The sequence below is a fragment of the Meriones unguiculatus genome, chromosome 18, assembly GCF_030254825.1.
Source record: "Meriones unguiculatus strain TT.TT164.6M chromosome 18, Bangor_MerUng_6.1, whole genome shotgun sequence".
NCBI lineage: Eukaryota > Metazoa > Chordata > Mammalia > Rodentia > Muridae > Meriones > Meriones unguiculatus.
Genome location: NC_083365.1, coordinates 73,902,076 through 73,928,822, shown reverse-complemented (window position 1 = coordinate 73,928,822; position 26,747 = coordinate 73,902,076). Strand labels below are relative to the sequence as shown.

At 45.3% G+C, this 26,747-nt stretch overlaps 2 protein-coding genes across 4 annotated transcripts in view; one reads left to right on the top strand and one right to left on the bottom strand.

The window, feature by feature from the left end:
• The window catches only part of Rab3gap1 (RAB3 GTPase activating protein catalytic subunit 1), a 76,656-nt gene extending 76,227 nt beyond the window's left edge, over nucleotides 1-429 (bottom strand). For 2 of the 3 annotated variants that reach the window (XM_021641415.2, XM_021641416.2), the window contains exons 1-2: nucleotides 324-427; nucleotides 175-230 (exon numbers count right to left, since the gene is read on the bottom strand). In XM_021641415.2, coding sequence (XP_021497090.1) covers nucleotides 175-230; nucleotides 324-341 — 74 coding nt within the window. In that variant the 5' untranslated portion in view covers nucleotides 342-427. Of the gene's footprint in view, nucleotides 1-174; nucleotides 231-323 lie in introns of all 3 variants that reach the window. The other variant, XR_002476551.2, reaches the window with a different exon arrangement.
• Nucleotides 430-6,951: 6,522 nt separating this feature from the next.
• Map3k19 (mitogen-activated protein kinase kinase kinase 19) overlaps nucleotides 6,952-26,747 on the top strand; it is a 32,743-nt gene continuing 12,947 nt past the window's right edge. Inside the window, exons 1-9 of the mRNA XM_021641411.2 lie at nucleotides 6,952-7,233; nucleotides 10,425-10,620; nucleotides 13,165-13,353; nucleotides 19,525-19,679; nucleotides 20,278-20,393; nucleotides 22,550-22,662; nucleotides 22,999-23,089; nucleotides 24,459-24,531; nucleotides 26,289-26,539. Of these exons, the coding sequence (XP_021497086.2) occupies nucleotides 10,447-10,620; nucleotides 13,165-13,353; nucleotides 19,525-19,679; nucleotides 20,278-20,393; nucleotides 22,550-22,662; nucleotides 22,999-23,089; nucleotides 24,459-24,531; nucleotides 26,289-26,539 (1,162 nt within the window). The 5' untranslated portion in view covers nucleotides 6,952-7,233; nucleotides 10,425-10,446. The remainder of the gene's footprint in view (nucleotides 7,234-10,424; nucleotides 10,621-13,164; nucleotides 13,354-19,524; nucleotides 19,680-20,277; nucleotides 20,394-22,549; nucleotides 22,663-22,998; nucleotides 23,090-24,458; nucleotides 24,532-26,288; nucleotides 26,540-26,747) is intronic.

Genomic DNA, 26,747 nt, shown 5'->3' with positions numbered 1-26,747 from the left:
ACACAACTTTTTCTTAAAGGCGCAGTCTGAGGGTTGGTCTGACCTGCCCCGAGGGGTGCTGCGGAAGAAGCCCGGGCTGGCCAGAGCACGGAAGAGAGAGGAAACGTGGGCGTCTCCTCGGAACCGGCGTCACCTGTGCGGTGCCGCCCGGGCCACTGAGGACCAAACACTCACCGTTCCCACTCCGAGGCCGTGGTGAAGTCTGTGATCTCGAACACCTCGGACTCGGGCTGCGGGCAGAGAGAGGAGCACAGACATTAAGCCGGGCCACTGGCATCGGCGGCACAACCCGGTGACAGACGCAGCCGGGGTGCAGAACTCACCTCGCTGTCGGCCGCCATCTTGCCGAGCGGAGCGTCAGCCCGTGCGCAAAGGCTGCCGGGAAGAAGGGAGCCAAGGCTGGCACGGGTGACCGTGGGCGGGGCCTCGGTGCGGAGTGGGTGGAGCCTCGGTGCGGGCCCGCCCACAGAGGACCAGGTGGAAGATGAAAACACGTCTGGCAGGAAGAGCTAAGCGTGAAGTCTGCTCTCCCTCGAGATGGTTTAGTAATTTTCTTTCTTTCTTTCTTTCTTTTTTAAGTCTGTAGGGGCTGAGGAGATGGCTGTGCGGTTAGGCCTACCCGCTGCTTCTTCCAGGGGACCTAGGTTCGATTTCCAGCACCCACAAGGCAGTTCACAAGGGGATCTTCCCTCCTCTGGCCTCCACTGACGCCTGGCAGGCACGCGGTGCACAGGCTTGCATGCTGACGAAACACTCATGCATCAAATTAAATTTTAACAAAAGTATTTAGGCAGAGCTGTTGAACCTTTTGACATTGTTACATGACATTGTCTTCTACAAATGTGTTGGGCCACATTTATAGATATCCTGGGACACATGCAGTCCTATGTGGCAAAGAAAAGACCCTAGACATGCGTGGTCAAAATTGTATTTAAAATCCTGAAGCACTTTCAGTTTTCTCTTTTCTCTTTTCTCTTTTCTCTTTTCTCTTTTCTCTTTTCTCTTTTCTCTCTCTCTCTCTCTCTCTCTCTCTCTGTAGTATTGGCTATCCTGGGGCTTCCTCTGTAGTCCAAGCTGGCCTCGAAGTCAGAGATCTGCCTGCCTCTGCCTCCGAAGTGCTGGAACTAAAGGCATGTGTCATCACTGCCTGGCCACACTTTGAGTTTTCATACAAATGGGTTTTTGCTGTTGTTTTGTTTTGTTTTTGAGAAAGGATTTATAAGCCATCCTTAAACACACCATGGTGAGAAGGGTGAACTGGAATTTCTGATCCTCCTTGCCTCCTTCTTTTGAGTATCCTGATTGCAGGCATGTAGCACCAGGCTTGGATTATGGGGTGGTGAAGATGGAAGTTAGGCTAGGACTGTGCATGCTAGGCAAATGCTCTACCAACTGAATACATCCTCAGCTCTTATTCAAACTTTAACTTGTAGACACTGGCCAAGGTCCTATAAACCCACTGTCTCCTCTCCTGACCCCAGGGAAAATAAAAATCTATACAACTGAAGTTATATATATATATCATACAAGTTATGTATTTTCTGAGAAGAGCAGCATGCTGTTTGACAAAGCTGCTTCTTCTTCCTCTTCCTCTTCTTCTGCTTCTTCAACCACTGAAGAACAGGAGTGCTAACCAGCAGTTAAGAATTCTGTTGGGAGCAGGATGGTGGTAGCACACCCCTTTAATCCCAGCACTCGGGAGGCAGAGGCAGGTAGATCTCTGTGGGTTTGAGGCCAACCTGGTCTACAGCCAGGGCCCCAGGGAGAAATCCTGTCTCAAAATAAAATAATAATAATTCTTTTAGAGACTGGAGAGATGGCTCAGCAGTAAAGAGTGCTGACTGCTCTTGGAGATGACCTGGATTCAGTTCCCATCCTCCAGTCACCCGCCTCCCATACATACATCATCCACCCATGCATACAGCCTACCTCTAGTTCTAGGGAATACAGCGCCCTCTTCTGACTTCTGTGGTAAACAGAAATGCACATGGTGCACATATATGCATACAGGCAAGATACGCACATACATACAAATTGAAATGATATTTTTTAAGGCAGACTCTATTATGGAGCTCTGGCTGTCCTGGAACACACCGTAGAGACCAGGCTGGCCCTGAGCTCACAGAAATCCACCTGTCTCTGCCTCTGCTGGAGTACTGGTAATAAAGACATGTGCCATCATGCCCAGTCTTTAAATAATAAAATTTAAAAGGAAAAAAATAATTCCTTCTCAGGCCAGTTAGATGGCTCAGCAAGTAATGGCACTGCTGCCACATCTGAAAATCTAAGTTCCGTCTCAGGGACCAACATGGCAGAAGGAAAGAACCAACTCCTGCAGACTGCCCTCTGACCTTCACAATTGTGCCAGCCCTCCTCCTCATAAATAAATAAATAAATAAATATAGTTGTTAAATATGACCTCTACATGTGTGGTAGACAGTACATTCAAACACACACACAATAAATCAATAATAAAGTGTGAAGAATCCTGTCATATATAATGAAATACTGCACATGAGCCTGGTTTGCGTGGTTCTATAGATCAAACCCAGAGCCTCCTGCATGCTTAACAAACATTCTGCTAACTGGGCTACATCTCCAAACCCAGAGATCACTTTAAGGCTGGTAAAGTAACCAATTGTTCTCTTTTGGCTATATGTAAAAGAAAGACAAAAAATGGTGGAAACAAAGTAACAATAAATTTTACAGTAAAAAAAAAGAAAAGGAATAAAGAATTGTAGCTCAGTTGGTAGAGTGCTTCTCAGCATGCATGAAGTCTTGGGTTTAGTCCCTAGTGTCACTGGATGTGGTAGTGCATGCCTGTAATTCTAGCACTTTCTGGCCAACCAATTAGCACATCAATGAGTTCCAAAAGAATAGAAAGAGGAAGGCAAACAGCAGATAGAGACATAGGGAATTTTGTACATGGAAAAGAATTCCTTTTCTTCTTACTTGGTGCTCTGCCTGCATCACTGTACTCATGGCCCACAGAGCCCAGGAACCAGAAGAGGGCATCAGGTCCTCCAGGCTGTGAGCTGGACTGAACCTGGGTCCTCTGTAAGAGCAGTTAGTACTCTTAACCACCAAGCCATCTCTCCTACCCCTGAAAAAAAAATCTCTTTTTCACATTTTAAGACCCTTAAAGTGAAGTAAGCCCATGGACCTCAAGATCAGAAAGATCTGTTTTTAACCATCTACTAACTAAATAACTTCCTGCAACTTGTTTAACTTCCTTAAACTTGTTTCTATTAGTAAAAGGGGACCTGTAATACTAATTACTATGTAGGATTGTATTAATGATTGAATTCACATAAAACAACCCAGTGTCCAGCCTGCGTAGGTGAACAATTGTAAGTTGTCTTTGTAACGAATGTTCTGTGAAAACTAGAAATACTACTTACATATAGGACATTACTCTTTTCTCTTCGTGAGGAGTACTGAAGACAGTTCAGTATCTAAGATCAGAAGCTAAAACAATCTCAAAGATTCTGCTCCCTAAAATTAAATTTTAGACAATATACGAAGCTGCCGAATAAGGTTGCTAAGGTAAGATTTCTTCCAAGATATTTTTGGCTTCTTGTCATCTCCCTGGAGAAAATTTTAAAATAAATCATTTGTTACAGCCTAGGTGTGAAGCCAGGATGCTAATGATGTTGAAGCCCATGGGAGACACACTTTTATTAGATTTTCCCCCCACTGGCTTAAAAAGCAGAAAAGATTCTGCTTCTCCAGGAAGAAGGGCTGTTTTGGTCTACATCCTGAGGCAACAGCTTTGCCTTACAAACTAGTTTCCTCACTAATGTAATTCAGTTATTTCAAGGTGTTTCCAATAATGGCCATGGGGAGCTATTTTGACGCACAGGCAATTTAAGAGATTAGAAGCTTTGGAAAAATCACCATCAGCTGGGACCTCTGGGGGAAACAGGACATAACAGTTTAATTAGGTCATAAAGAAACAGAAAACATGGTTTGTATGGGACTCCACTGCTTGTGTTTATCTCTCTTGGTGGCACTGTGCAGGACAAAATAGAACTCTCCACGACACTGTCTCATACCCTATAAGAGATGCTACAACCAGAAGAGGAAGCCACTATGAGAACAAGAACCTTCAAAGAGAGACTTTCTAATAAGTCAAAATTGCCAAAAAAAAGAAAAAAAAAAAGTTTGTTTTCTCATTCATTCAGCTGCCTACTGTCAGGACCAAATAGTTGATCCTAAGGAGGGTTTCAATGAAAAATAATCCCCTCCCGCTATGTTTTCAGTCTTAGGACAGAGAGAAGAGATAAGAATGATAATGTGATTTAGAAAGGCCTGTGTGATGTTTGCTCAATTTCTTAAAGCTCTTTTTAAAATCAGTGCTAGAAAAATGTTCAAGTGACTTTCAGAACACACACAGTTTCTTACATCCTAAAAATGAAGGCCACTTTTTTGTTGTTCACTGTTTCATGCATATGTGGGTAAGGATGTGTGCTGGTGTGTGGGAGGATTGTGTGTGTGTGTGTGTGTGTGTGTGTGTGTAACTCAGAGGACAACCTTTAGCGTTAGTCCTCAGAAACGCTGTCCACTTTTTTTTCCTGAGACAGGGTCTCTCGCTGATTGGCCTGGAACTAACCAATTAGGTTAGACTGGCCTGGGTGGATAACATCTCCACCAGAAGATGTAGGTTAATAAATGAAAACCTCCGTGCCAGGCATGGGAGAGTTCCCTATGACTTATTGGTCAGGAAGACCTCAGTCTCCCCACAGAACAACACAAGCTATTACAACTGCTCTTTGTGGCCACCATAGCTAAACAGTCAGACCCTATTGCTGGAGACACAACATAAAGAAATCGAGCTGGCACTGCCGTGAAAATCTCCTCCCTGATGGCTAGTTTTTGTAGTGCCAGGAAGTGCTCTGCCAGCCACCTGGGGAGAAGCGACATCAGTGGTCTTACCCAGCACTGGACCTTGCACACGGTCGCACGGACCTGCTGGTAAGATGTGCCCATGGGTGAGATAGTGGCATGGAAGTTTGGGTGCATGTTAGCAGTTCCAAACCTCTTTAATCCCAGCACTCAGAAGGCAGAGGCAGGTGAATCTCCATGAATCTGAGGCCAGCCTGCTCTAGAGAGCGAGTTCCAGGACAGGTAGGGCCACACAGAGAAACCCTGTCTCCAAAAACCTGAAAAAAAAAAACAAAAAACAGTTTGGGGCTAACCAACCACTTTCTTATTGGATCAGAAATGTGCTCCAAAAGAGGAAATTTGTACTGGGCACTATAAATCTAGGCAACACTGGCTGACCAAACAGCAGCAGGGTCCTCCTAGCTCTGCCTCTCCAGCACTAGGATTACAAGACTACTATGTCACGCCGAACTCTTTTACATGGCTTCCGAACTCGTCCTCCTACTTATGAGGCGAGCGTTCTACTGCCTGAGCTGTGGCGCCAGCCCTACTGTTGCCTTGTTTTTGTACTTGTCTTTGTTTGGTTTTGTTTTTGTTTTCAGACAAGGTCCTATTCTATAACACAGGTTGGCTTGGAATTCACAATGTAGTCCAGGCTATTGTCATAATCATGGCATCCCCTGCCTCAGCCTCAGGAGTACTTGGATTACAGATATGATGCACCACACCCAGCTTAAATCCACCATTTATTAAAAACAAGATTCCCAGGTGAGGAACCTCAGAGAATGTGAGGCAAGGTAATTCTGTATCCAGTCACCATCATTCAGTTTTCTCTTCACCCAATAAACATTCATTATATGAGTTTGAGGCCAGCCTGCTACATAGGATCCTGTTTCAAATAAACTAAAACAAACAATTAAAGCAGCTACTGTGTGTTCCTCTTTTATAGTTCACCAGGCTGCTGGAGCCTTTAGACCACAATGAGTTCTCTCTCCATCCAGCCCTGTTTATCTTGCTTTCTTTCAGCTTCTTTCCAAGTAGAAGAGGATTAGGACAAATCTATGAGTTCAAGATTTGTCCAACCTGGTTTACAAAGTGAGTACAAAGGCTACTTAGTACATAGAGAAACCCTGACTCAAAAACACACACCACAGAGAGAGAGAGGGAGGGAGAGAGAGAGAGAGAGAGAGAGAGAGAGAGAGAGAGCGCCACACACCCTTCAGTAGACATAGGAGAGACTAGCAAGGCTAGCAGTTCCAAATGCCAGCTACCCGTCTGTTGTTCTGGTATGCTCCTTCCGCTCATGTTTCTGTTTTCATGGTCTCTCTCAATGCTGGGTTAGTTGTACTCTATGAGTCAGGCAAAAATGCAGCCAATTTGCTGAAGTCTTTGTGTTAGAATACTATGAACCTCTCTAGACAAGAAATGCAGCACCCAGGAGCAGAATCAGGTGGATCTCTGAGTTTGAGGCCAGCCTGGTCTACAGGGCAGCCAGAACTACAAAGTGAAACTCTGTCTCAAATATTGAAGCAAAGAAGAGGAGCAGGAAAGAGAAAGAAGAGGAGGAGGGAGGAGAAATGTGTTCTAATGAAAGGATTTCTCAAATGTAGGTCAATGAGTACCACCAGTCTAGGAGCAATTTATTGGACTGGGTTCTTACGCTGGGTAGTCCCTAGGAAGCCAGGCTGGACCACCCACCTTCAGCAGACAGGTAACAGGGACAAGCAGAGAAAGGAGATCGATTTAACGTTGCCATCCAGGAAGAGTAACACCGTCGCCTAGTGAACCCTCACCCAAACCACCGTTGAGATGCTGATGTGAAGTTGAGCTTTAAGGGAAGAGCAAGAGGAAGGCAGCTAAGCAGTCCTGGCCAAGCCGCCATCCTCCCGGACTGAACCACCACTGCCATGGCCATGGACGTGCACAGGGGCCCGGCTTTCCCAACCACCTCCAACAGCAGCTTAGAGGCACGTACGCTTGCCTTCCTTCCTCCGTGAGCCTGTCCTGCTTTAACAAGCCAAACACACAGCGGCTGGTTGCCTGGGTGACAACCTGTGTAAACTAAGCAAGTCTCCTTGCGCTGAGCCAAAGGGTTTGTGTACCCAGAACCAGTTTTAAATACTTTTTTTTTTTTTTTTTAGTGAAGTATTTGGACAGTGCAACGCTGGAACGGAATCAAACCAGAGGTTCTAAATCTATGCTGCTTTTAAACAGAAACCTCGCTGGACTGAGGGTTGAGAGCTGGTCCGGAAATCAGAGCCATGAAGAAGTAGGATGATTTGGGCTGCTATTATTCATCTGGGTCCTTCTTCAACTGTGTCCCAGCTCCCTCAACAAAACACACTCTAGGTAAGCTACTTTTCACCCTGTTTTAGATAATACCGCGTGTTGCAACTTTTTGTTTTCCTCCGGAATACCTCCCCAGGGGAGGAACACGGGGGAAACTGACGGAAGAAACTGTGCCCCAAGCTTGAGTAATTATATCTTTAAAGTTGTAACAAGCTACTTTTGACTTTATAAATGATTCCTTCAAATACTTTATAGAAATACCTCCAGAGCATAATGAAAACTATACTGATGTGCAAGATATACTAACAAAAAATACTCTCTTCCATTGAATTCCACCTAAGTATTTGTAAACTTTGTGTAACTACTCAATATTGTATGTACATACTTTGGGGCACATTTTATTAACTTAAAATCAAGTTTTGGTTGCTTTAAGCCTCTTCTATGTAATATTCCAAGCCATAGGTAAAATAACAATCAGTTTTATTGGTTAGATGCCCAGGCTCTCATAAGCAACCTAACAGAACTCACTGGGCCACACAATAATGACAACAAAAGGCATGAAAACAGGAAGACCAGGGAAGAGGAAGGGAGGAGGTGGGCATGGGAAGGAGACAAGAGGGTGATGGGGGGGTAAATATGGTCAAAATAAAGTATGTACACGCATGAAAAATGTCATCATGAAGTGCTGTGCTGTGCATGGTTAGTTCTAAATGCTTCGACTTTACAGGTAGATAATACAGTTAAGAACAAAGAGGACTATTACCCAACAGAAGATAAACCTTCCCCTTTAACCTTATAGAATGAAACACTATTGTTTAAAAATCATTGCTCAAAAAATACTTCTAAATGAGAAGTTAAGAAAAGTTTTCTCCATGAGAAACTTAAAACTGAAACGTTCAGGCTGAAAGTCAGAGCAGAAAATGGTGCTCAGCCATAAGAAGCCATGTGACAATGTGACACTCAAGTCCAGGCAGGGTACTGAGTGATGAAACATCACAGAGTGCCTTGACTACCATTGTTTCTCTTTAGGCCTCCTTTACTGTGACCTAGATCACCAAATAATGATCGCATTGCCAGTCTTCTAGTGACTGGATGACTTTGAGATTGCTAAACTTTAGCTAACTTCACATTTTTGTTTATTTATTTTTATGTCAGCAAATAGATAACTACTTGTCAAAAGCCCTCTTTTTAAGCATTACACAAGAGCCAGGTGTGGTACACAATGCCGCATCTGCACCCAAGAGTCTGAGGCAGGAGCATGGAGCGTTTGAAGCCTGCCTGGGACCTAAGCCAACCTGAACTGGAAAGCCAAACCCTACGTGAGAAACAAACACACAATCAAAAAGGTTCCGTGAAAAAGTTAAAGCACAGCAGACTCTAAACATTCACTGCTAGGTAACAACCTTGGAGAAAAAAGAAAAAAAGAGTTGGATGTTTGAGGTTTTGTTTTTCCTTTATGAATAATTTAACGATATAAATATCTATTTCTTGCCTACTTGTTATTTGAACACATGGTTTTGTTTGTTGTTTTTTTTATTTTTTTAGCTTTCTTAAAGGACAAGCTGTAATTATCCTGTTTATGAAAGCAATTATCCTCTGTAATTATCCTCTGTTTCCTAGCCTTGAAGTGTGATATTGCATTTTGAGAAACAACTTGCGAGGATAAATCCAAATTGCAGAGTGATTTGCTAGGAAGTGTATGTACTGGCTTGAAATGTCCCTGTGGCCCAAATCCAAACATATTGTCTGTTCCTTCTACCTTTACTTAAGTTACAGGCTTGACACTTATTGAATGCTAATGATTAGTGTGATGACTCAGTGAACACAATCAGCCAAATCCCTTCGTAGATGAGCTCCAAGAAGACAGCTGGCAATGGTGGTGGTGATGCTCGCAAGGTCATTCTGGAGAATGTCTGGCATGTTTTAGTGAAACTGAGTATCTTTGACACATTAGGTGCAGAAAGGCTTTTGGGATATGCACGACAAGTTTCCATTAGGAATATGATCACAGTGATATTTGTGGAGTAGAACATTGGTGGCAACTTAGACCACTGAGAGAAGAAATAATAAAACATAGTAAATATGTAACAAGTAACTTGAGGTGCATAAATATGTGGATGTACAAAAGGCGGTGTTAAAAGTAAGCTCCAATTTATGCATTACAGTATTATTTATGTAAATTTGTTCTTTAATTCTAATTTTTTTTGTTTTTGTTTTGGTTTGGTTTTTCAAGACAGAGTTTCTCTGTGCAGCCCTGGTTGTCCTGGAACTCACTCTGTTGACCAGGCTGACCTCAAACTCAGAGACCGGCCTGCCTCTTCCTCCTGAGTGTTGGGATTAAAGACCACCACTGCCTGGCCTTTTATTTGTATTTTTAAAGATTTATTCATGTATGTATTTTATGTACATGGGTATTTTGTCATTGGATCCCATGGCACTACAGTTACAGTCGTGAGCTGTCATGTGGGTGCTGGGAATTTAACTCAAGACCTCTGGTAGAGCAGCTAGTGTGTTTATCCACCAAGACATCTCTCCAGCCCCAATATTTTTACTTTTTATTACATCTTCACCTAGTGTGTTTATGTCTGTATGCTTCTGTGTATATGTCTGTGTCTTTGCATCTGTGTGTAGATGTGTGGAAGTCCGTTCTCTCTTTCTACCATCTGGGTCCTGAGAATCAAACCTGAACTTTTTTCTTATGAATTCTAGAGAATTTAATTCAGGTCCTCATGCTTGCAGAGCAAGTGATCTTACTAACTGAGCCATCTACCCAGACCCTGTTTACTGTGTTTTTGTATCTATGTGTGTGAGGTGTATGCTTGTGTATATGTGTGTGCACGTGTGTGAATACATGGTACGTGGGTATGTTAATATGGAGGCCTAAAGTTGACAATGAGCATCTTACTTACTCACTCCCCGCTTTATTTATTGAGGCAGTGTCTCTCTCCAAGTCTGGCTACTATCACTAGCCAGCGTATCATGGGATCTTCCATCTTCCTCCTGAGTGCTGGCATTACAGGTGGTTGCCAGCCTGCTCAGCTGAGTGATACAGGTGGCTGCCAAGCCTGCTCAGCTTTTACGTGGGCTCTAGAAGTTTGAACACACACTGGGTGGCATGTCCACCAAGCTAGCCCCTCATCACATCCTGTTTTTCCATCTAAAAGAACATTGAAAGGAGATCATTTACATTGGAGCTGCCTATTGATTTGCTGGCCTTTGAATCATTAAATCATTTTTTTTTTCTCTTTAAGAAAAGTATATGGAACCAGGAAGATGAACAAAAACAAACTGATTCAAGATTTCCTTGAAGTGGTTTCCAGGGGTGATGTGGAATGCATTTGTGACCATATTCCTGAAATCCATTCAGTCCTTGGAAACCTTGACTTTCAGCACCCACAGACAGGAAACACACCTCTCATCACTGCAGCGGAAGAAAATCTATCCAAGGTACAGTGGGGAGGGAGAAGAGAGAGTATGGCAGGAAGCAAGGAGGACTCATCTTTGGTTTCCTGAAGCTTGGGAGCCTCCTGTTCCTCTACCAATGACCTCTTGTTTCCAGTCTTTGCAAAGCCCTCAGCGGTCAAGATCATCATGACAGCACTGTCTAGTTCAGCTTTGCACTGCTTTCTGATAGAACTGGGAGGCTTGCAGCCTTTATTCTATTTTATTTTTTAAGTTTTCAATATCTTATTTCGAGAATGCAGACAAAAACAAAACCCCACCACATAACTCTCATACAGGCATACCCAAAGGCCTATCTCCTGGGTGATCCTAGGTTCTGTTAAATTGATAATTATCACACCCAAGGCTAACCTGGAGCTGGCTATCTAGCCAAGGGCGGTCTTGAACTTATGATCCTCCACTTCCCCAGTACTGGGATTCCAAGCGTGGGTCACCCCACCCAATCTGTGCAATACCAGGGACAAATTCTAGGATGTCATGCACGTCAAGCAAGCACTCCACCTTCTGGCTGCATCCTCAGCCCTTGTAACAACTGCTTCTCAAGTCCTCCTGGACCTTGAAAGACCGCTCAGTGGTCTTCTTCATCCACACTCCTCTGTGACTACGTTTGCTGGCCTCTGTCATTACAGTCACCACACTGTTTCTGTCACATCTGTCTCTGTGTTCCCACCACACTGTGAATAATAGCTTAAAGTCTGGGAGGTTACCTAGTTCACTGTTTAGAGCTCAGACCAAAGATGAGTCATGGCACACATACCAGACACCTATTCCATGCTTGTTGAAAAAACAATCACTTCCGCATCTGAATAGAGCTCGGTACCCTCCAGAAATACATACAAGAAATATTTGCAACATTAAAAACTCTATAAGCCAGACCTGTATTGGAGTACATTGCACTTGCTGAGCAAGCACAAGACCCTGAGTACTCGCTGCTGTACAGCCAGCTGGTAGAACTGTAGAAAAATGGTAAACTATTTTCAGGGGTGGGGTGGTGAGATAAGCAGGTAGATGATAGGTAGACAGATGATAGATTGATTGCTAGAGATAAGACGATGACAGGCCACCAGGGAGACAGGGAGATAGAGATGATAGTCATGCAGATGACGGGTAGTTGATGGTAGGTAGAACAATGATAAATAGATGGTAGATAATGAGTCTCATTTTCTAAATTATAAACTACTGCAAAACTTCACTGCTGGAATGTTGAGAGCTATGGCTATGGCTCTGCTGCTAGAGAGTTTGCTTAGCATGCATGAAGACCTGGGTTTGAGTCCCAGCACCACACCAACCAGGTGTCATGGCACACACTTATAATTCCAGCACTTAGGAGGGAAGAAGTTCAGATTTCTCAAGGACATCCTGGACTATATAAGATCCAATTTAAAAAAATTTCAATGTTTATGTAGCCTTAGAAGAAAATATTTATGGATCTCTAGTTTAAAAATAATTCCTAGAAATCACCCATATCACAGAGTTGTTGTCATTGTTGTTGGGTTTTTAATGGGAGGAGGGGCAAGTGCCACTACGTAGCCCTGGCTGGCCTCAAATAGAGATCTGCCTCCTCTACCTCCCAATTGTTAGGATTAAAGGTGCGTGCCACCACATCAGCCATCACAGAGATCCGGTTTCAACATTTAAAAAGGTAAATAATAGTTACCTGCATTCAGATTGTTTGCTGTGGTAGTGCAGGGGACCACCTCACAGACGCTAGGCATGAGCTCCAACCACCGAGCTATTTGTCCAGCCTGCAATCCTCCATCTTTATGCCACTTTTCCCTGCCTCTCCCTTATCATGAATGAGAGCCATATCTACATTTAGTCTTCTATCCATCCCTGAAGGTTCAGCTGCCGCTCAGAATAATGACAAATTCTAGGGATGGAGCTTGTGAGATGGCTCAGCACCGAAGAGCACTTGCTGCTCAGTCATGGAGAGCAAGGTTGTCCTCCCAGCACCCACACTGGGTTGCCCACAAGTAACCAAGGGATCTGATGCCCTTTTGGCCTGCATGATCACTTACATATAGTCACACACACATTAATTAAAAATAATCTTGTAAGCCAGACATGGTGACATGTTTCTTGAATCTTAGCAATCAGAAAGCAGAGGCATGCAGTTCTCTTTGAGCTTGAGGCCAGCCTGATCTAGGTAGCAAGTTCCAGGCCAATCAGGGTAACATAGTGAGACTCTGTCTCAAAGAAACAAAACAAAACAGCGACAAACAACAACAATAACAAAAAACACCTGGGTGGTGGGGAGGGCAATGCACATCTTTCATCCCAGCACTTGGGAGGCAGAGGCAAGTGAATCTCTGAGTTCGAGACCAGCCTGGTCTATAGAGCAGTTCCAGGACAGCCAGCTACACAGAGAAGCCCTGTCTCGAAAAAAAAAAATATAAAACAAAATCAGTCAAACAAACAAAATTTAATTGGGGATGGGGTGAGAAATTTGCTCAACATATGTAATTATGAACATTTTAAAAATAAAAATAAACACAGTTTTTGGCTCTTAAGGACATTATTGTTTTGCAGGTGGTTGAGATTCTTCTGGAGATGGGAGCGGATCTCACCCTTTGCAATTACAGCAATCAAACTGCACTGCATGTGGCTAATGGCGACGTCCGGAGACAGCTCTTGGCAGGCAAGGGAATCCAGGCTCCCCAGCTGCAGCTCCTGCGCAGTTCGTGGCAAGGTGATCTGGAATGGCTCCAACACCTGCTGGTTAGTTACGACAGCGTTCACTGTGGACAGAGGTGGCCAGATGTGCAGAAGACAGTCTAGGCCTTCGTATGCCCAATACAGGACTCCTCCCTAAAAATGCTGTTTACTTACATTTAAACTTTTAAATTTAGTTTTTAGTTATGAACATGCAGAGGCACATGTATGCATGCATGTGTGGATACAGGTGAGTGAGTGCTCAAAGAGGCCACAGAGGTTGTCAGATGCTTTGGAGCTGGAGTTAGAGGCAGCTGTGAGACGGTGGGTGTTGTAGCTGAACTCAGTCCTCATAGTAAGAGTAGTAAGCAATCAACTGCTGAGCCCACTCTTCAGCCCCAAGAGTCCTTCCAAAGAAAAGGGTTATTTTCAAATGCAGTCCCAGAACGTTTCAGGCAGGAGAGATAAGAAAGACACAGGACCAGCAGGACTCAAGTAGAAAACAAGATTCTAAAAGAACAGAGCAGCAGCCCATCCCTCTAGCTAGAGCCAGCAGTGAGGCTGCTCCCCCAGGAAATGATGAGCCCCAGGAAGACCCAGAGGACCGCCGTCAGCTTGCTCAGAGCAGTTCCCTGGATAGCACTGCCATTTGCACAGTTGCTGCTTAGATCCCTTTGGGCAAGCAGCAATTATTCTTTTTATCCTGAAAAGGGAAACAGAGCTTACACATTGCACAATATTTAGCTGTACCCAAAGAACTTCGGGGATGTATTTGTGTGTGTTAACCTGCACATATCTGCAGATGCATGTGAAGGTCAGAGGTATCATCTTCTAGAGCCACCCACCCACCTTGTTTCTCATCAACCTGGTTCTCACCAAGTAAGACAAGCTGCCTGGCCAGGGCTTCTCTTGTCTTCACCTCCCCAACACTCAGGTTGCAAGTGTATGTCACCATGCTGTAACTCTGTTCCCAGGAGATGTGAACCAATGTCTATTCACCCCAGACAGGTAGCCAAGAAAGATCAAAGTATAGATACCACCAAATAGACAAAGACAGGAGAGAGAAGACATGGGAGAAGGGGGACAGAAGATGCCTGTGCATGGAGAGGAGACAGACGTGGCACACAGGCAAATGGCAGTTTATAAAGGCAAAAAGAAACCCGTGTAGGGTGATATGATTAATTTTGATTTGGCATGTTAAGTAGGTAAGCCAAATCGGGCTTTTGATTGCTGGACTTTAATACTTTGAAAGCTGGACCCTAGTTGTCAGTCAGGAGGAGAAAGTGACCAAATAAGGGACTAGATCTTGGTGGCTAGCTTTGGGAATCTAACCTAATGGTTTTCGCATGGCAGAGGGAATGGGGGAGAAGGCCAAGGCTTGCCAGAGCCATGCTCGCCATGCTTGTGCTACCCAGAGTCCCTTCGGTGAAGGCTAGAGCCCTCATTGCGCAGCTCAGCAGGTTGGAGAGAAGGTCCACTGCATTTAGCTCAGTTGGCCTGCACCTCTTTGAGCTAGCTTGGCTGACCTCGTTCCTTCCAGGCACTTCAGCTTGACTCTGCATCTTCCGTGCTGCAGACCTGAGAGTGAGTCTCACTAGTCCTTATGGGAGTAAATCTGTTCTGTTTCAGGCAGTTCCTTGGGCTATATTGAGTTGTTCACTTACTGTCTTTTGGTTGGTTGTTGTGTTGTTTTGTTTTTAGAGACAGGGTTTAGCCATAGCTGATCTGGAACTCACTGTGTAAACTGCGTGGCCTTCTGCCTCTACCTTCCTAGTTCTGGGAATAAGGGCATGTGCCACCACTGCCTAGCTCTTTTTGTTTTTTGTTTGTTTTTGTTTTGTTTTTTGATGTTGCTGTTTTTGAGAAAGAATCTCACTCTGTCTCCCTGCTTCGTGATAATGAGCTTCTCTGAAAGACAGAATGTTTGACCTCCCTTTAGAATAGCCTGTTGTTTTACCTTCCTTTAACATCCTATGTTTTGATGGGCTCCCCTCCAAAATGGAAACCACTATACAGCACGTGCCTGAATTTTTATTTGAGCTCTGGGGATCAGATTTTGGTTCTCATATTTGCACGGCAAATACTTTACCAACTGTTTCCCCACCCTGAAAATACATATTAACTTTTATTTCTGTTTTTAATTGTGTAACTATGTGGATGTTTGTGTGTGCGTTTGGGCACATGAGTCCAGTGGCATTGGAGTCCAGCAGGACACTGGATCTTTGGACCTGGAGGTACAGGTGATGGTGAGCGACATGGATGCTGGGAACAGAACTCAGGTCCTCTGCAAGAGCAGTACAGGCTGTTCATTATGAAGCCATCTCCCTAGCTCCAAGAATATATTTTTTAAAATATTGCCTTTGGGGGTTATCGAGCCTCTTATCTAGATGCTTCACCCCAAAGCAGCTTACAAATTTGTACACATAGCCAAGGACGTTAGTTATTAGCAATTTCTCACTTGTGGCATTGACCTTTAGTGCTACTATGAGACCCGTGTGATTTTCCAACTGAAAGAAAATCAGTATTGTTGCTAGGAAACAGGATTTTTTTTTCCTAATCCCTTATGGTAAAGACACAAACAGACCAAGAAATGAAAGCTATTCTAACCAGGTGAAGTTCAAGGACAATTGTAACAAAACCAAAGGTCATTTTCCATTCTTTTGTTGTACTCAATAACAGTCTAAAAACACGGTCTTTCCTGAGTTGAGGCTGAGAAATTTTTCCAAAGGCAATCCATTTTGCTTAATGGTCGTCTTGTCGTTTATAGTTGTAACCCAATCTCTGTTTTTATAACCACATTATTTTTTTAACCCTGGAATACAAACCCAAGTTTAATCAACAAATGCTAAACTGATGTGCTGTTGCGCTACGACTCTCAGCCCCAAACTCTCATACTGGCTCTAGATAATAGTAAGCATTGATCTAAGAGGTAGCTTCTTCTCAGAGACCGAGGGAAGAAAATTAGCTAATTCCCACAGCGCACAGCTGAGGTAATATCATTATCTCCATTTTGCCCAGAGAGAAGCTGAGGTAAAGACTATATTGCCATGGCAGAAAGAGAAACACAGACGAAAATTAGCAAGTTGCTTTTGGCCTTCCAACAGCGTTTCAATTCTGAACGACTGAATTACATTTTTACTTTCCTTCCTTCCTTCCTCCCTCCCTCCCTCCCTCCCTCCCTCCCTCCCTCCCTTCCTTCCTTCTTCCTTCCTTTTTATCTTTCCAGATGTTCCTTGCTGGGTGTTTTCATTAACCACCATCCATATTGCTGTCTGCTGAGACAAGGTTTCTCACTGAACCTGGAGTTCACCAGGCGGGTTAGACAAGTTGGCCGCAAGCTCCAGGCAGCCTTCCAGCTTTGCTTCCCACTACTGGGATTACAGGCATCCACCAGCATGCTGGGCTTTCTCTGAGGGTGCTGGAGATCCGAACTCAGGTCCTCAGATATGCAAAGCAAGCATTTTTACAAGCGAACCATTTACTTTTACTAAAGTAGCTAATCATATCCATATATCCCTTCTGCTTGGACTACATAAGTGCGGTTAGATGACATGTCTTCCTGTTGTAAATCATTCGTTCAGCAGCGTTGAGGGAGCACCTGGCCTGTGTGAGTCATGCCACTAAGTAACTTTCATACTGTCTCACCAGTAACACAAGCAACCCTATAGGGAAACGCAGGGATGTCACCTGCACGGTGCAACTCAAAAGGTCAGTAAATAAAAGTTGCTAGGGCCAGCAGAGGGCTCAGTGGGTAAAAGATCTTGCTGTGTAAGCCTGACACCCTCATTTCTATGTTCAAGACTGAAAGGATCGGACTAACTTTGTAACCTATATGTCTTCTAAAGCCTATAGTTTTGAGTTTTAGGTCCAAGTTAAGCTAAAGTCTCTTAGTACCTTTCCAAAGAACAGAGGAATGTGACCCTATCTGTGAGGATAGATATAAAAAAGCAAGCAAGCAATGACCTTCACTCAGCAAAAAGAATGACCAGACCCTTGTCTTCGAGATAGTGTTTCTTAGCAACCAACCCAGATGGCCTCAATCCTTCTTCTGAGTAGACCCTGACCTCCGGCCAAAAGTCCGCAGCCCCTAATCTTCAAGGATGAGCTAACCACCCCCACCTTTAATTGCAGCTGCATCCACACTTGGCAGGACTGGCCAAGCTTGAGCACCTAAGACTAACCAATTATCTTACTTTATAGCTTCCTCATCCAATCCTGAATGGCCACGACTGAAATTTCAAAATTCCCACGCCTTGTCTTTTAAAAACCCAAGGCCTTTGTCTCCCGGTGCCACTCTTTGCTGACCAGCAGGGGTGACCCCATTGCTCAATGGTTAAAATAAACCTCTTGCGATTTTGCAGCGATGAGATCTGGTCTCCTGAATTCTCTTCATCCTTTCTGAAAATTAGGCTCATGCTGGGCCTAACAAGACCCACAGTGGAAGTAAAAAAACAACTTAATTTACCTCTGATCGTGCATGTACACCTGTGTTCACACAAACACATACACACACTCTGTCTCTCTCATCGTACGTATATACATACACAATATTTTTTTAAGATATGGTACCAGATTGTGCAAATAAAAATTACAGGATAGTTGATTATGTTTGGTACATCATCTGCAGAGGTGACCACATTAACTTTTATGTTTCAGATAAGCAAATTCTTTTGTTGTTGTTTGGTTTTCCAAGACAGGGTTTCTTTTTGTAGTCTTGGCTGTCCTGGACTTGCTTTATAGGCCAGGCTGGTCTCAAACGCACAGATAGCCTGCCTCTGCCTCCCCGAGTGCTGGGATTACAGGCATGCACCACTGCGCGTGGCTAAACAAATTATTGTTTTATTGTGGTTATTACCAGTGCAAATACTAAGTTGTGCATCCTTTACCTTTTCATCCTCTATTTCATGGGGTTATTTTTCTCTGTGTTTGTGTATCTGCATATCTTCATGTGCACATATTGGCACATGTGTGCAGGTGAAAGCCAGGGGGTTTCCGCAATAGCTCTTCTCTCTCTCTCTCTCTCTCTTTCTCTCTCTCTCTCTCTCTCTCATTCAAGACAGTCTCTCACTTGGCCAGAGCGCATCAAGTAGGCTAGTCTGGCTGATTGCGGGGGCCCAGGGATCCAGCTGTCACAGCTGCCCTAACCCTGGCCCCACGAGGGCACACTGCCTCCCCCCCAGCTTTTTTATGCGGAGTTGGGTTATTGCACTCAAGAGCTCATACTTCTTCAGCAAACACTGTACTGACCGGAGTGTGTCTGCAGCCCTGTCAAGGCGATGCTCTTCATCAACCATTTAACAGAGCATCTCTGGGCCTCCTAACGTTTGTTAGGTAGTCAGCTCTGGGGACCAACACTGCAGCGCAGGGCTGCCTCTTTCAGGCCTGCGGCCTTTACTCGCCCAACTCCTTGGCACAGGCACTGAGAAACAGCATACTGAGGAGCTGGAGCTGTGGCTCCAGCATGCCTATCATGAATGGTGCAATCTCCAGCACCTCGTAAACCAGGTATGTGGTGTAATCCCAGAGTTGGAGGCAGGAGGATCAAAAGTTCAAGGGCACCCTTAACTACATAGAGAGTTCAAGGTCAGTTTGAACCTACTTGAGACCTTGTTTAAAACAAACAAAACAAAGCAAAAGGAACTCTCTGTGAACATTCTGTGTCAACTTCAGGGTGACCATGAATGTCCTGCCAAAGCTCTCAAGAACATCAACAAAGCTTAGGAGAGGCACAGTCCAGGGCTTTAGCAGGCGCTAAAGTCATCCTCCCATTCCTGACTGTGATGGTGAAGCATGGCCACACTGGCAAAACTGAAATTGCCAGTGATCACAGAGCTGGGAAAGCCACGGTGAACCTCACAGGCAGGTGAACAGATGTGAAGGCTCCAGATGCGCAGCTCAAGGCCCCAGAAAACGGCAGGCTAATCTGCTTCCATCCCAGCCGTCTGTCTCCTTGTACTGACAGTCTCAGCTGGCAGCACAGACCATGAAGTAGCAAGACAAAAACACACAGGAGGGAAAACCCTGGCATTCCAAGTAAAATATAAGTAAAACACCTCCATATTGGGGAAAAAGAAGATACTGACGTTAAGACTGAGATCTAGCTCAGTGAAAAATCTCCACTCCAGGAGAAAAAAAAAAGGTGAAATGAGAAATTGGCCAAGCAATGAAAATGCAGAGATTGGTTTAAGTAGCCATACAGTAAAAACACAGCAGAAACCAAAACTCTTGTTGTTAAAGGCATGTGAAGAGTTCCTGGATATAAACTTCCCCAACCGGCATGGCCTGACCCCTCTGATGCTGGCTGTGAGAGACGTGGACCTGTTTGAGAGTCTGGATGTGTTAGCAGCCTACAGACCTGCGGAAGTTTTAGCTGAGCTCCTCAGGCACCACGCGTGAGTACGGGGGGCCAGTCACCAGCTAGAAGGCAGCTACTCTTTTGCTGATGTTACTAGATGATTGATTTTTTATCATTATAAAAGGCCCTTCATTGTAGTTTTGAGGAATGTACCGACATTTAAATTGAACACTACTCGTAAGCTATCTGGCTTTTTATTGGTTTAAATAATTGCTGGGACTGTAGCTCAGTTGGTAGGTAGGGTACGTGTTCAGTCTCCAGCATATCAGCCACATATGTAGTTTGTATCTGCTGCTTCAGCACGTGAGAAATGAAGGCAGGATCAGAAGTTCAAGGTCGTTCTCAGCTACGTAGCTGAGTTTGAGGCCAGCCTAGAGCTACAGATCTGAGCTGCCATACCGGCCTCACTCGGCATTAGGGATGGGACATAGGGTCTGTGCATGCTAGGCAGCGCTCAACCAGTTAGGGTACATCATCAGCCCTTGCTTAGAGTTCTGAGAACTGGTCACTCTATCTGATGTGTTTATTATTATTATTATATACCAAACTTGAGCTTTCTGTTTATTTGATGTCAATGCTCTTTTGTCTTAACAGCTCTGGCCTAATAATCTTTAGTGCTTCTGCTTTCTTCCCAGAGACCCCAAGCTCTGTGACTTCCGTGGAAAGTCAGCAATACATTATGTGTCACAAATTCAGAGTCGGAGGAAGCAGCAGTTACTGGACATCCTGATGAGCTCGATGCCCAAACCAGGTCAATATTTCTTTCTAGGCACACGTTCCCCAGTGTGAAAGTCCTGTTTGAAGTCTTTCTGTTTTACATTTGTTCAGTAGCTCCACTTCTTTCTCACCTATGTATCCCTGGCTAGTCTGGAACTCAGTATGTGGACTGGCCCTGAACTCACAGAGATCTGCCTGCCTCTGCCTCCCACGTGTGCCCTTGTACTCCATTTCACTGAAATACATCACATCAGTGACTCTCTATTGAGCAGTGGTTCTCTAAAGCACAGGACTACATGCTCTTAAAATGCAAAGAAATTGTGCACTATTCTCATGTATTTTGTGTGTGTGTCTGTATCTGTGTTTCTGTATGTAGGCCAGAAGTCAGTCTCTGACATTTTCCCACAGATACTATACATCTTGCTTTTTTGTTTTCTTTTAAGTAATTAATTTACTGATTTGTGTGTGTGAGTGTGTGTCTGCTTGCTGTGTGCACACTGCATACATGCCCTGCTCCTGGGGGCCAGAACAGAGCATCAGAGCCCCTGAAGTCACAGGAGATTGTGAGCTGCTGTAGACGTGGAAGACAAAGCTGGCTCTCTGCAATAGCAGCCAGTGCTCTCAACCAGCCAGCAGCCCTCCAGCCCCCAAACCTTGCCTTTGGAAACTAGGACCTCTCACTCCCCCAGAATTTGCCTACTCGGCTAGCCTGACTGGCTCGCTAGTCCCAGCAATCCACCCGTCTCCACCATGCCAGCACAGGGATTACAAGTTCACACCACCATATCTCGCTCCTTTTCCTATTTTGAGGTCTATTCACTTTAATTTTAAGTGTATGGGTGTTTTGCCTGCATGTATGCCTGCTTACCATACGTGTGCCTAGCACCAACAGAGGCAAAAAGAGGGCAGCAGGTCTCCTGGAACTGAAGCTACAGACAGTTGTTAGCTTCCATGCGAGTACTGGGAGTCAAACCCCATCCTCTAGGTGATCAATGCTCTTAACCACTCAGCCAGCTCTCCAGCCCTTCTTCTAATTTGGGGTTTGGAGCTGAACTCAGCTCCTTATGTTTGCAGGAAAGCACTTTGTCGACTGAGCTATCTCCTAAGGCCTCCTTCAAAGTATTTAAGTGACTGAATGGTCTTCACAGATGCCCACATCACTTTCCACTTCGATTTGTCTTTCTGTTATATCATGGGGAGATCATCCTGAACCCATAAGACTCTTCCAGGGCAACTCAACAGAGGGAAAACAAAGCCAGTTATCAGCCAGCACAATCTTCAGCATTCTAGGCAAACCTATTTGGGAGGTTTTCACGCATTCACCCCTAACAGAAGTCCATTCAAGGGTTTATGTTTAATGAAAAGGGAAGAGCAAGCATCTCTCCTCTTTATGTAGCACCTGGAAGACAAGGGCTCCACAATCCCGAGACACCTGTTGATGGCTGAGAGTAAAAAGTTCTTGTGTTCCGGCACCTCACGGAGGGTGTGGCTGTGAGAATAAGGTCATTAAGAATGAGTTGCTATAATTATGTTGAGCCAAAATGTGGCTCTTGATAACTTTTTTTTTTGCATGCATGTGTGTGAAGTAGGTATGCAATGTGTGTGTGTGTGTGTGTGTCTGTGCATGCCCACACAGGCATGTGCGTGTGCCAGAGGTTAACATTGGCTATCTTCCTCCACATTACATTCCATTTTATTTACTGAGCCAGGTTCACTCACTAAGCCTGGAGCACGCTGGTCCTACTAGCTAGCTAGACCTGCCCTGCACATCTCCTGGTTTTGCCTCCTTGGTGCTTAAATCACAAGCAGTCACCACAGCTGCCTGGCTTTTATGTGGACTCTGGGGTTCCAAACTGCGGTCTTGATGCTTGCCTTGTCTCCTGAGCCATCTCCCCAGCCTAGCTCACTTTTTTTTTTCCTGTGACAATTATTACCAAAATGGAGCTGATTTTTAAAACCTAGAGACAGATCTTCCCTTGAGACTGCTGAATATTTTTGTTTGTTTTTGAGACAGGGTTTCTCTGTGTAGCCTTGGCTGTCCTGGACTCATTTGGTAGACCAGATTGGCCTTGAACTCACAGAGATCTGCCTGCCTCTGTCTCCTGAATGCTGGGATTACAGGTGTGCACCCCCATACCCTGCTGTGACTGCTGAATCTTACCAAAGAGCAATGTTGTTTCTTTTTGACAGAAAGACACACTGAGTCACTGCTTGATATTTGCCCTGAGACAAGCTCTAGCCCAATGGACATGACGGTTTCCAAAACTGAAAGCATCGTCCTGCAGAGCATCAGCAGCAGTGAGGTAAGAGGACCACATAATTGAAATGGGCTAAAGAGAAATATTTAGGGGCCGGAGAGATGGCTCAGAGGTTAAGACCATGGACTGCTCTTCCAGAGGTCCTGGGTTCAATTCCCAGCAACCACAGAGGGCGTGCAGGTGCAGGAGTGCTCTGATTCCGGCAGGCTGGCTGACCCCACATGCTTCTTCCTCAGCGCCGGTACTACAAATGTGTGCCACAACACGGTGCTTTTTAACGCGGCTCGTGGGCACTGAATTCAGGTGCGCGTGCTTGCATGGCTAGGCTTGTCCTGAGCGTCTCCCTAGAGCTCTCTGAGCTCTTGTTCTGTGCTCTCACAGGACTTTGACCTTGAAGATGATTTTAGCCCATCTGAGTTACCTGGGGAAGGAGGAGCTCCGAAGAGTGAAGACTGGCCTCGGAGGACAGAAGGTACCACTTCCGGTTCACGGCCTGTCCCTAAAGATAGCGCTGACAGTTTGAGGTTCTCTCAGAATTTCAGACGTCTGGGGTACAACTCTGAAAACAGCAGACAGAAGAAAACAAAAGGTGGGACTGGAGGGACAGCTCACGGGGAAAGTGCCTGCTTTACCAACATAAGGCCCTGAGTTTGATCTTCAGAGCCCACATCAAAAGTGCTGGGTTAGTGTGTGTGCTCGTAATCCTGTGCTCTAGCCTGCCGGTGAGTTTCAGGCCAGTGACAGACCTTTTCCCTTCAAAAAACAAAAGACACAAAAATAATCAGGATGAGGGTGGCTGGAGAGACAGCTGGGGTCAAGAGCACTGGCTGCTCTTCCAGAGGACCCAGGTTCAATTCCCAGCACCCACATGGCAGTTCACAACTGTCTATAACTCCTGTTCCAGGGAATCCAACACCCTCATACATGCAGGTAAAACACCAATGTACACAAAATACAAATAAATAAATTTTTGAAAAAATCAAGATGGACAGTGCCTGAGGAACTGACAGTCTAGTCCAGAGAGAGGCTCTGAAAGGCAGGTGCCATCATTTACACCAGCACAGGGACTTCTTGTCTCCAAACAGGACACTGATCTGTCAAAGACTCTCCCTTCCATAGGGAGAGTCTTTAAATTTTAGATTATATTTTGCACATTATTTTTTGTGCATGTATGTGTGTGCATGGGAACACACCTCAGCCCGTATGTGAAAGTCAAAGGACAACCTGCCAGTCAGTCCGTCGCTCTTGCCGTGTGGGTCCTGAGCACTAAACTCGGCTCATCGGGCACGCTGCCACACTCCTTCCCAACAAGCCATTGTCCCCTGACTCTGGAAATTGCCATAAAACCAACCCTGTGATACTGTGACATGACATTTTCATCCCCAAAGTTCACACTCAAGAACAGTACATTTCAGTTACACATACACACGATATTTTACCAAGTGTGTAATTTCATGTTGGGCCACATTCCCAGCTATCCCTAGCTACGTGGGCTGTGGGGGCCGTACTTAATATAGCATGTAAATGGTGGAGAAAATGGCTAAACCCTATCTGCTAGGTAACATTTTTTCTATAAGCATTAAGAATAGACTTGTTGCCTGGCTGTGGTGCACGGCTGCAATCCCAGCACTCAGGGAGGCAGAGGCAGGCAGATCTCTGTGAGTTTGAGGACAGCCTGGTCTACAAAGCAAGTCCAGGACAGCCAAGGCTACACAGAGAAACTCTGTGTCGAAAAACTTAACAAACAAACAAAAAGATACGCTTGTCTAAGTAGGCTCAAGTGTTCTCCTCATCCACTGGAGGCTCCTTGCTTGCTTTCTTCCTGCCCTGGCTTTCTACAGGTGTTGAGATTATTGCGACGTTTCCGGCAGATCCTCTGCACGAAGCAAGCCAAGAAGATTTGAAAGGAATCAAGTAAGGAATGTGCTCCCAGGTACTGAACTGTGATTTAGGTAAAAAATACGACAGTTGTGTGGCAACAAATCCTATGAGGAGAGGGCCGGCCAATGTATGGACACTTGAGGTGCGTGGGCCACATGGTGTCTGCTGCAGTGATGGAGCTCAGCTGGCAAGAACGCGTGCTGCGCAGGCATGAGGACCAGAGTTCAAATCCCTCACATCTATGGGAAATGTTTGGCCTGGTGTGCGTGCCTGTAACCTCAGCACTGTGGGAAAGAGGAGAAAGGAAGGCTGTGGGGACTTGCTGGCTGCCAGCCTAGCTTCAGGTGTAGTGAAGACCGTGTCTCCAAGAACAAAGCAAAGAAGGTCAGAGCAGGACACCCAGTGCCCTCAGCTGGCCTCCACATCAGTGCACATAGGCAAATAGCCCTGCACCAAAGGCGTGACGCACACACACACACAGTAGAAACAGGCTGTAGGTCTGGTTTGAATCCAGGGCCATAGCATACCTACAATACTCCAGAAAAATGCTATCTGAAATGCGGTTCTGTAGCCCTGTGACCAGTACAAGGAAATGTTAGTACTGAAATGAGGATGAGCACTGAAAAGGTGTAATTTGATAACACAGTCTTACATCCTTTCATCGGATGATGAAAAAAATGAATCCTATTTCCTGCATGTTTTTATTTTTTATTCTTGCATTCTGCACTAGTTTTCATTATAATTGTCAAAAGTATCACTCTGCAATGGATTGGAAGGGGTTTTGTTTTTGTTTTCCAGATAGGGTTTCTCTGTGTAGCCTTGGCTATCCTGGACATACTTTATAGAAGAGGCTGGCCTCGAACTCACAGAGATATGCCTGCCTCTGTCCCCCCCAGAATGCCAGAATTACAGGCGTGCACTGTTGTACCCAGGAGGATCCTTCCTTCAGGTACTGGAACTCAGGAGTCAGAGGTAGGAAGATAGCTATGAGCTTGAGCAGCCTGTTTACATGCAGAGTTCCAGGCCAGCCAGCACTGTTGGAGAATTTTCTTCCTGGGAAGACGCAAACAGCGCCTACCTCCCCCTTTTAAGGCTCTCAGGACAATACGGCTCCACCAGAGTTTATGGAGTTTACTTACAGAGTGTGGGGGAGGAGCCCATAGGAGCACCCCAAAGCAGCCACACGGAAAGTCAAGTGGTGTAGACGCTGGCTTGCCTGCTGGCTTCCCATAGTCAGGCAGATGGAGTCCTTGTCAGCTCACCTTTCCCAGCCCTCATGTTCTTTACTATCTCCTGAGCTCTCATGCAGTGAGGACAGAACTGCATAGCTGGAATCTCAGCTGAGGCTCCATGACCCTCCTAGTAAACAGGCTAGCGATAGTCCTCCACAAGCAGGCACAGCCAATCTGATGGAAACGCTGGCTGTTTTTCTGGGAAGATAACTGGAAAATAGCAAGACTCTGTCTCTCTCAGAGTCACACAATGGAGCAGGGACGCGGCTCAGTTGGCAGAGTGCTCTCCCCCCTCACCCAGAGCCCTGAGCTTGATCCCCCAGCTCTGCATAAGCCAGATATGGTGGTGCATGCCTGTAATCCAAACACTTGGAAGGTAGAGGCAGGAGGCTTAGAAGTTCAATGTTGATGTATTATACAAGATCGTGTCTCAAACAGATGCTTGACTCACCTCCTCCAACACCATTATACTCTCTAGGGACCAAACTTTTAACTCAGAGGAACCATCTGGGATCTGAACTATACCAACAAATGAGTTTTCCACCTCTGCCCTTTCAGTCAGGTGACTTCAGTGCATCAGGACGGGGCACAAGTGCATCCTGTCTCTCCACCAAGTGAAGCAGAGATGGCGGACCTCACAGCAAAGATGCTGGCCGCATGGCCTCCGCTTCTGAAGACAGCAGGAAACCCTGAGGAGCTCTGTGGTGGGCACATGGTCCTCTCATCACCCGGACCTTGCTTAGACCCAGGCACTGCAGTCAGGGAGGAGGCCCCTCATGTTCTGAAGGTACAGCAAAGAAAATCTGATGGTGAGTCAAGCATCTGTTTACGTATTTACTTTTGTTTTTTGTTGTTGTTGTTTTCGAGGCTAGATTTCTCTGTGTGTAGCTTTGGCTGTTCTGGACTCACTTTGTAGACCAGGCTGACCTTGAACTCATGGAAATCCACCTGCCTCTGCCTCCCTGAGTGCTGGGATTACAGGCGTGTGCCACCGAGCCTGGCTGGTTATGTATTTAT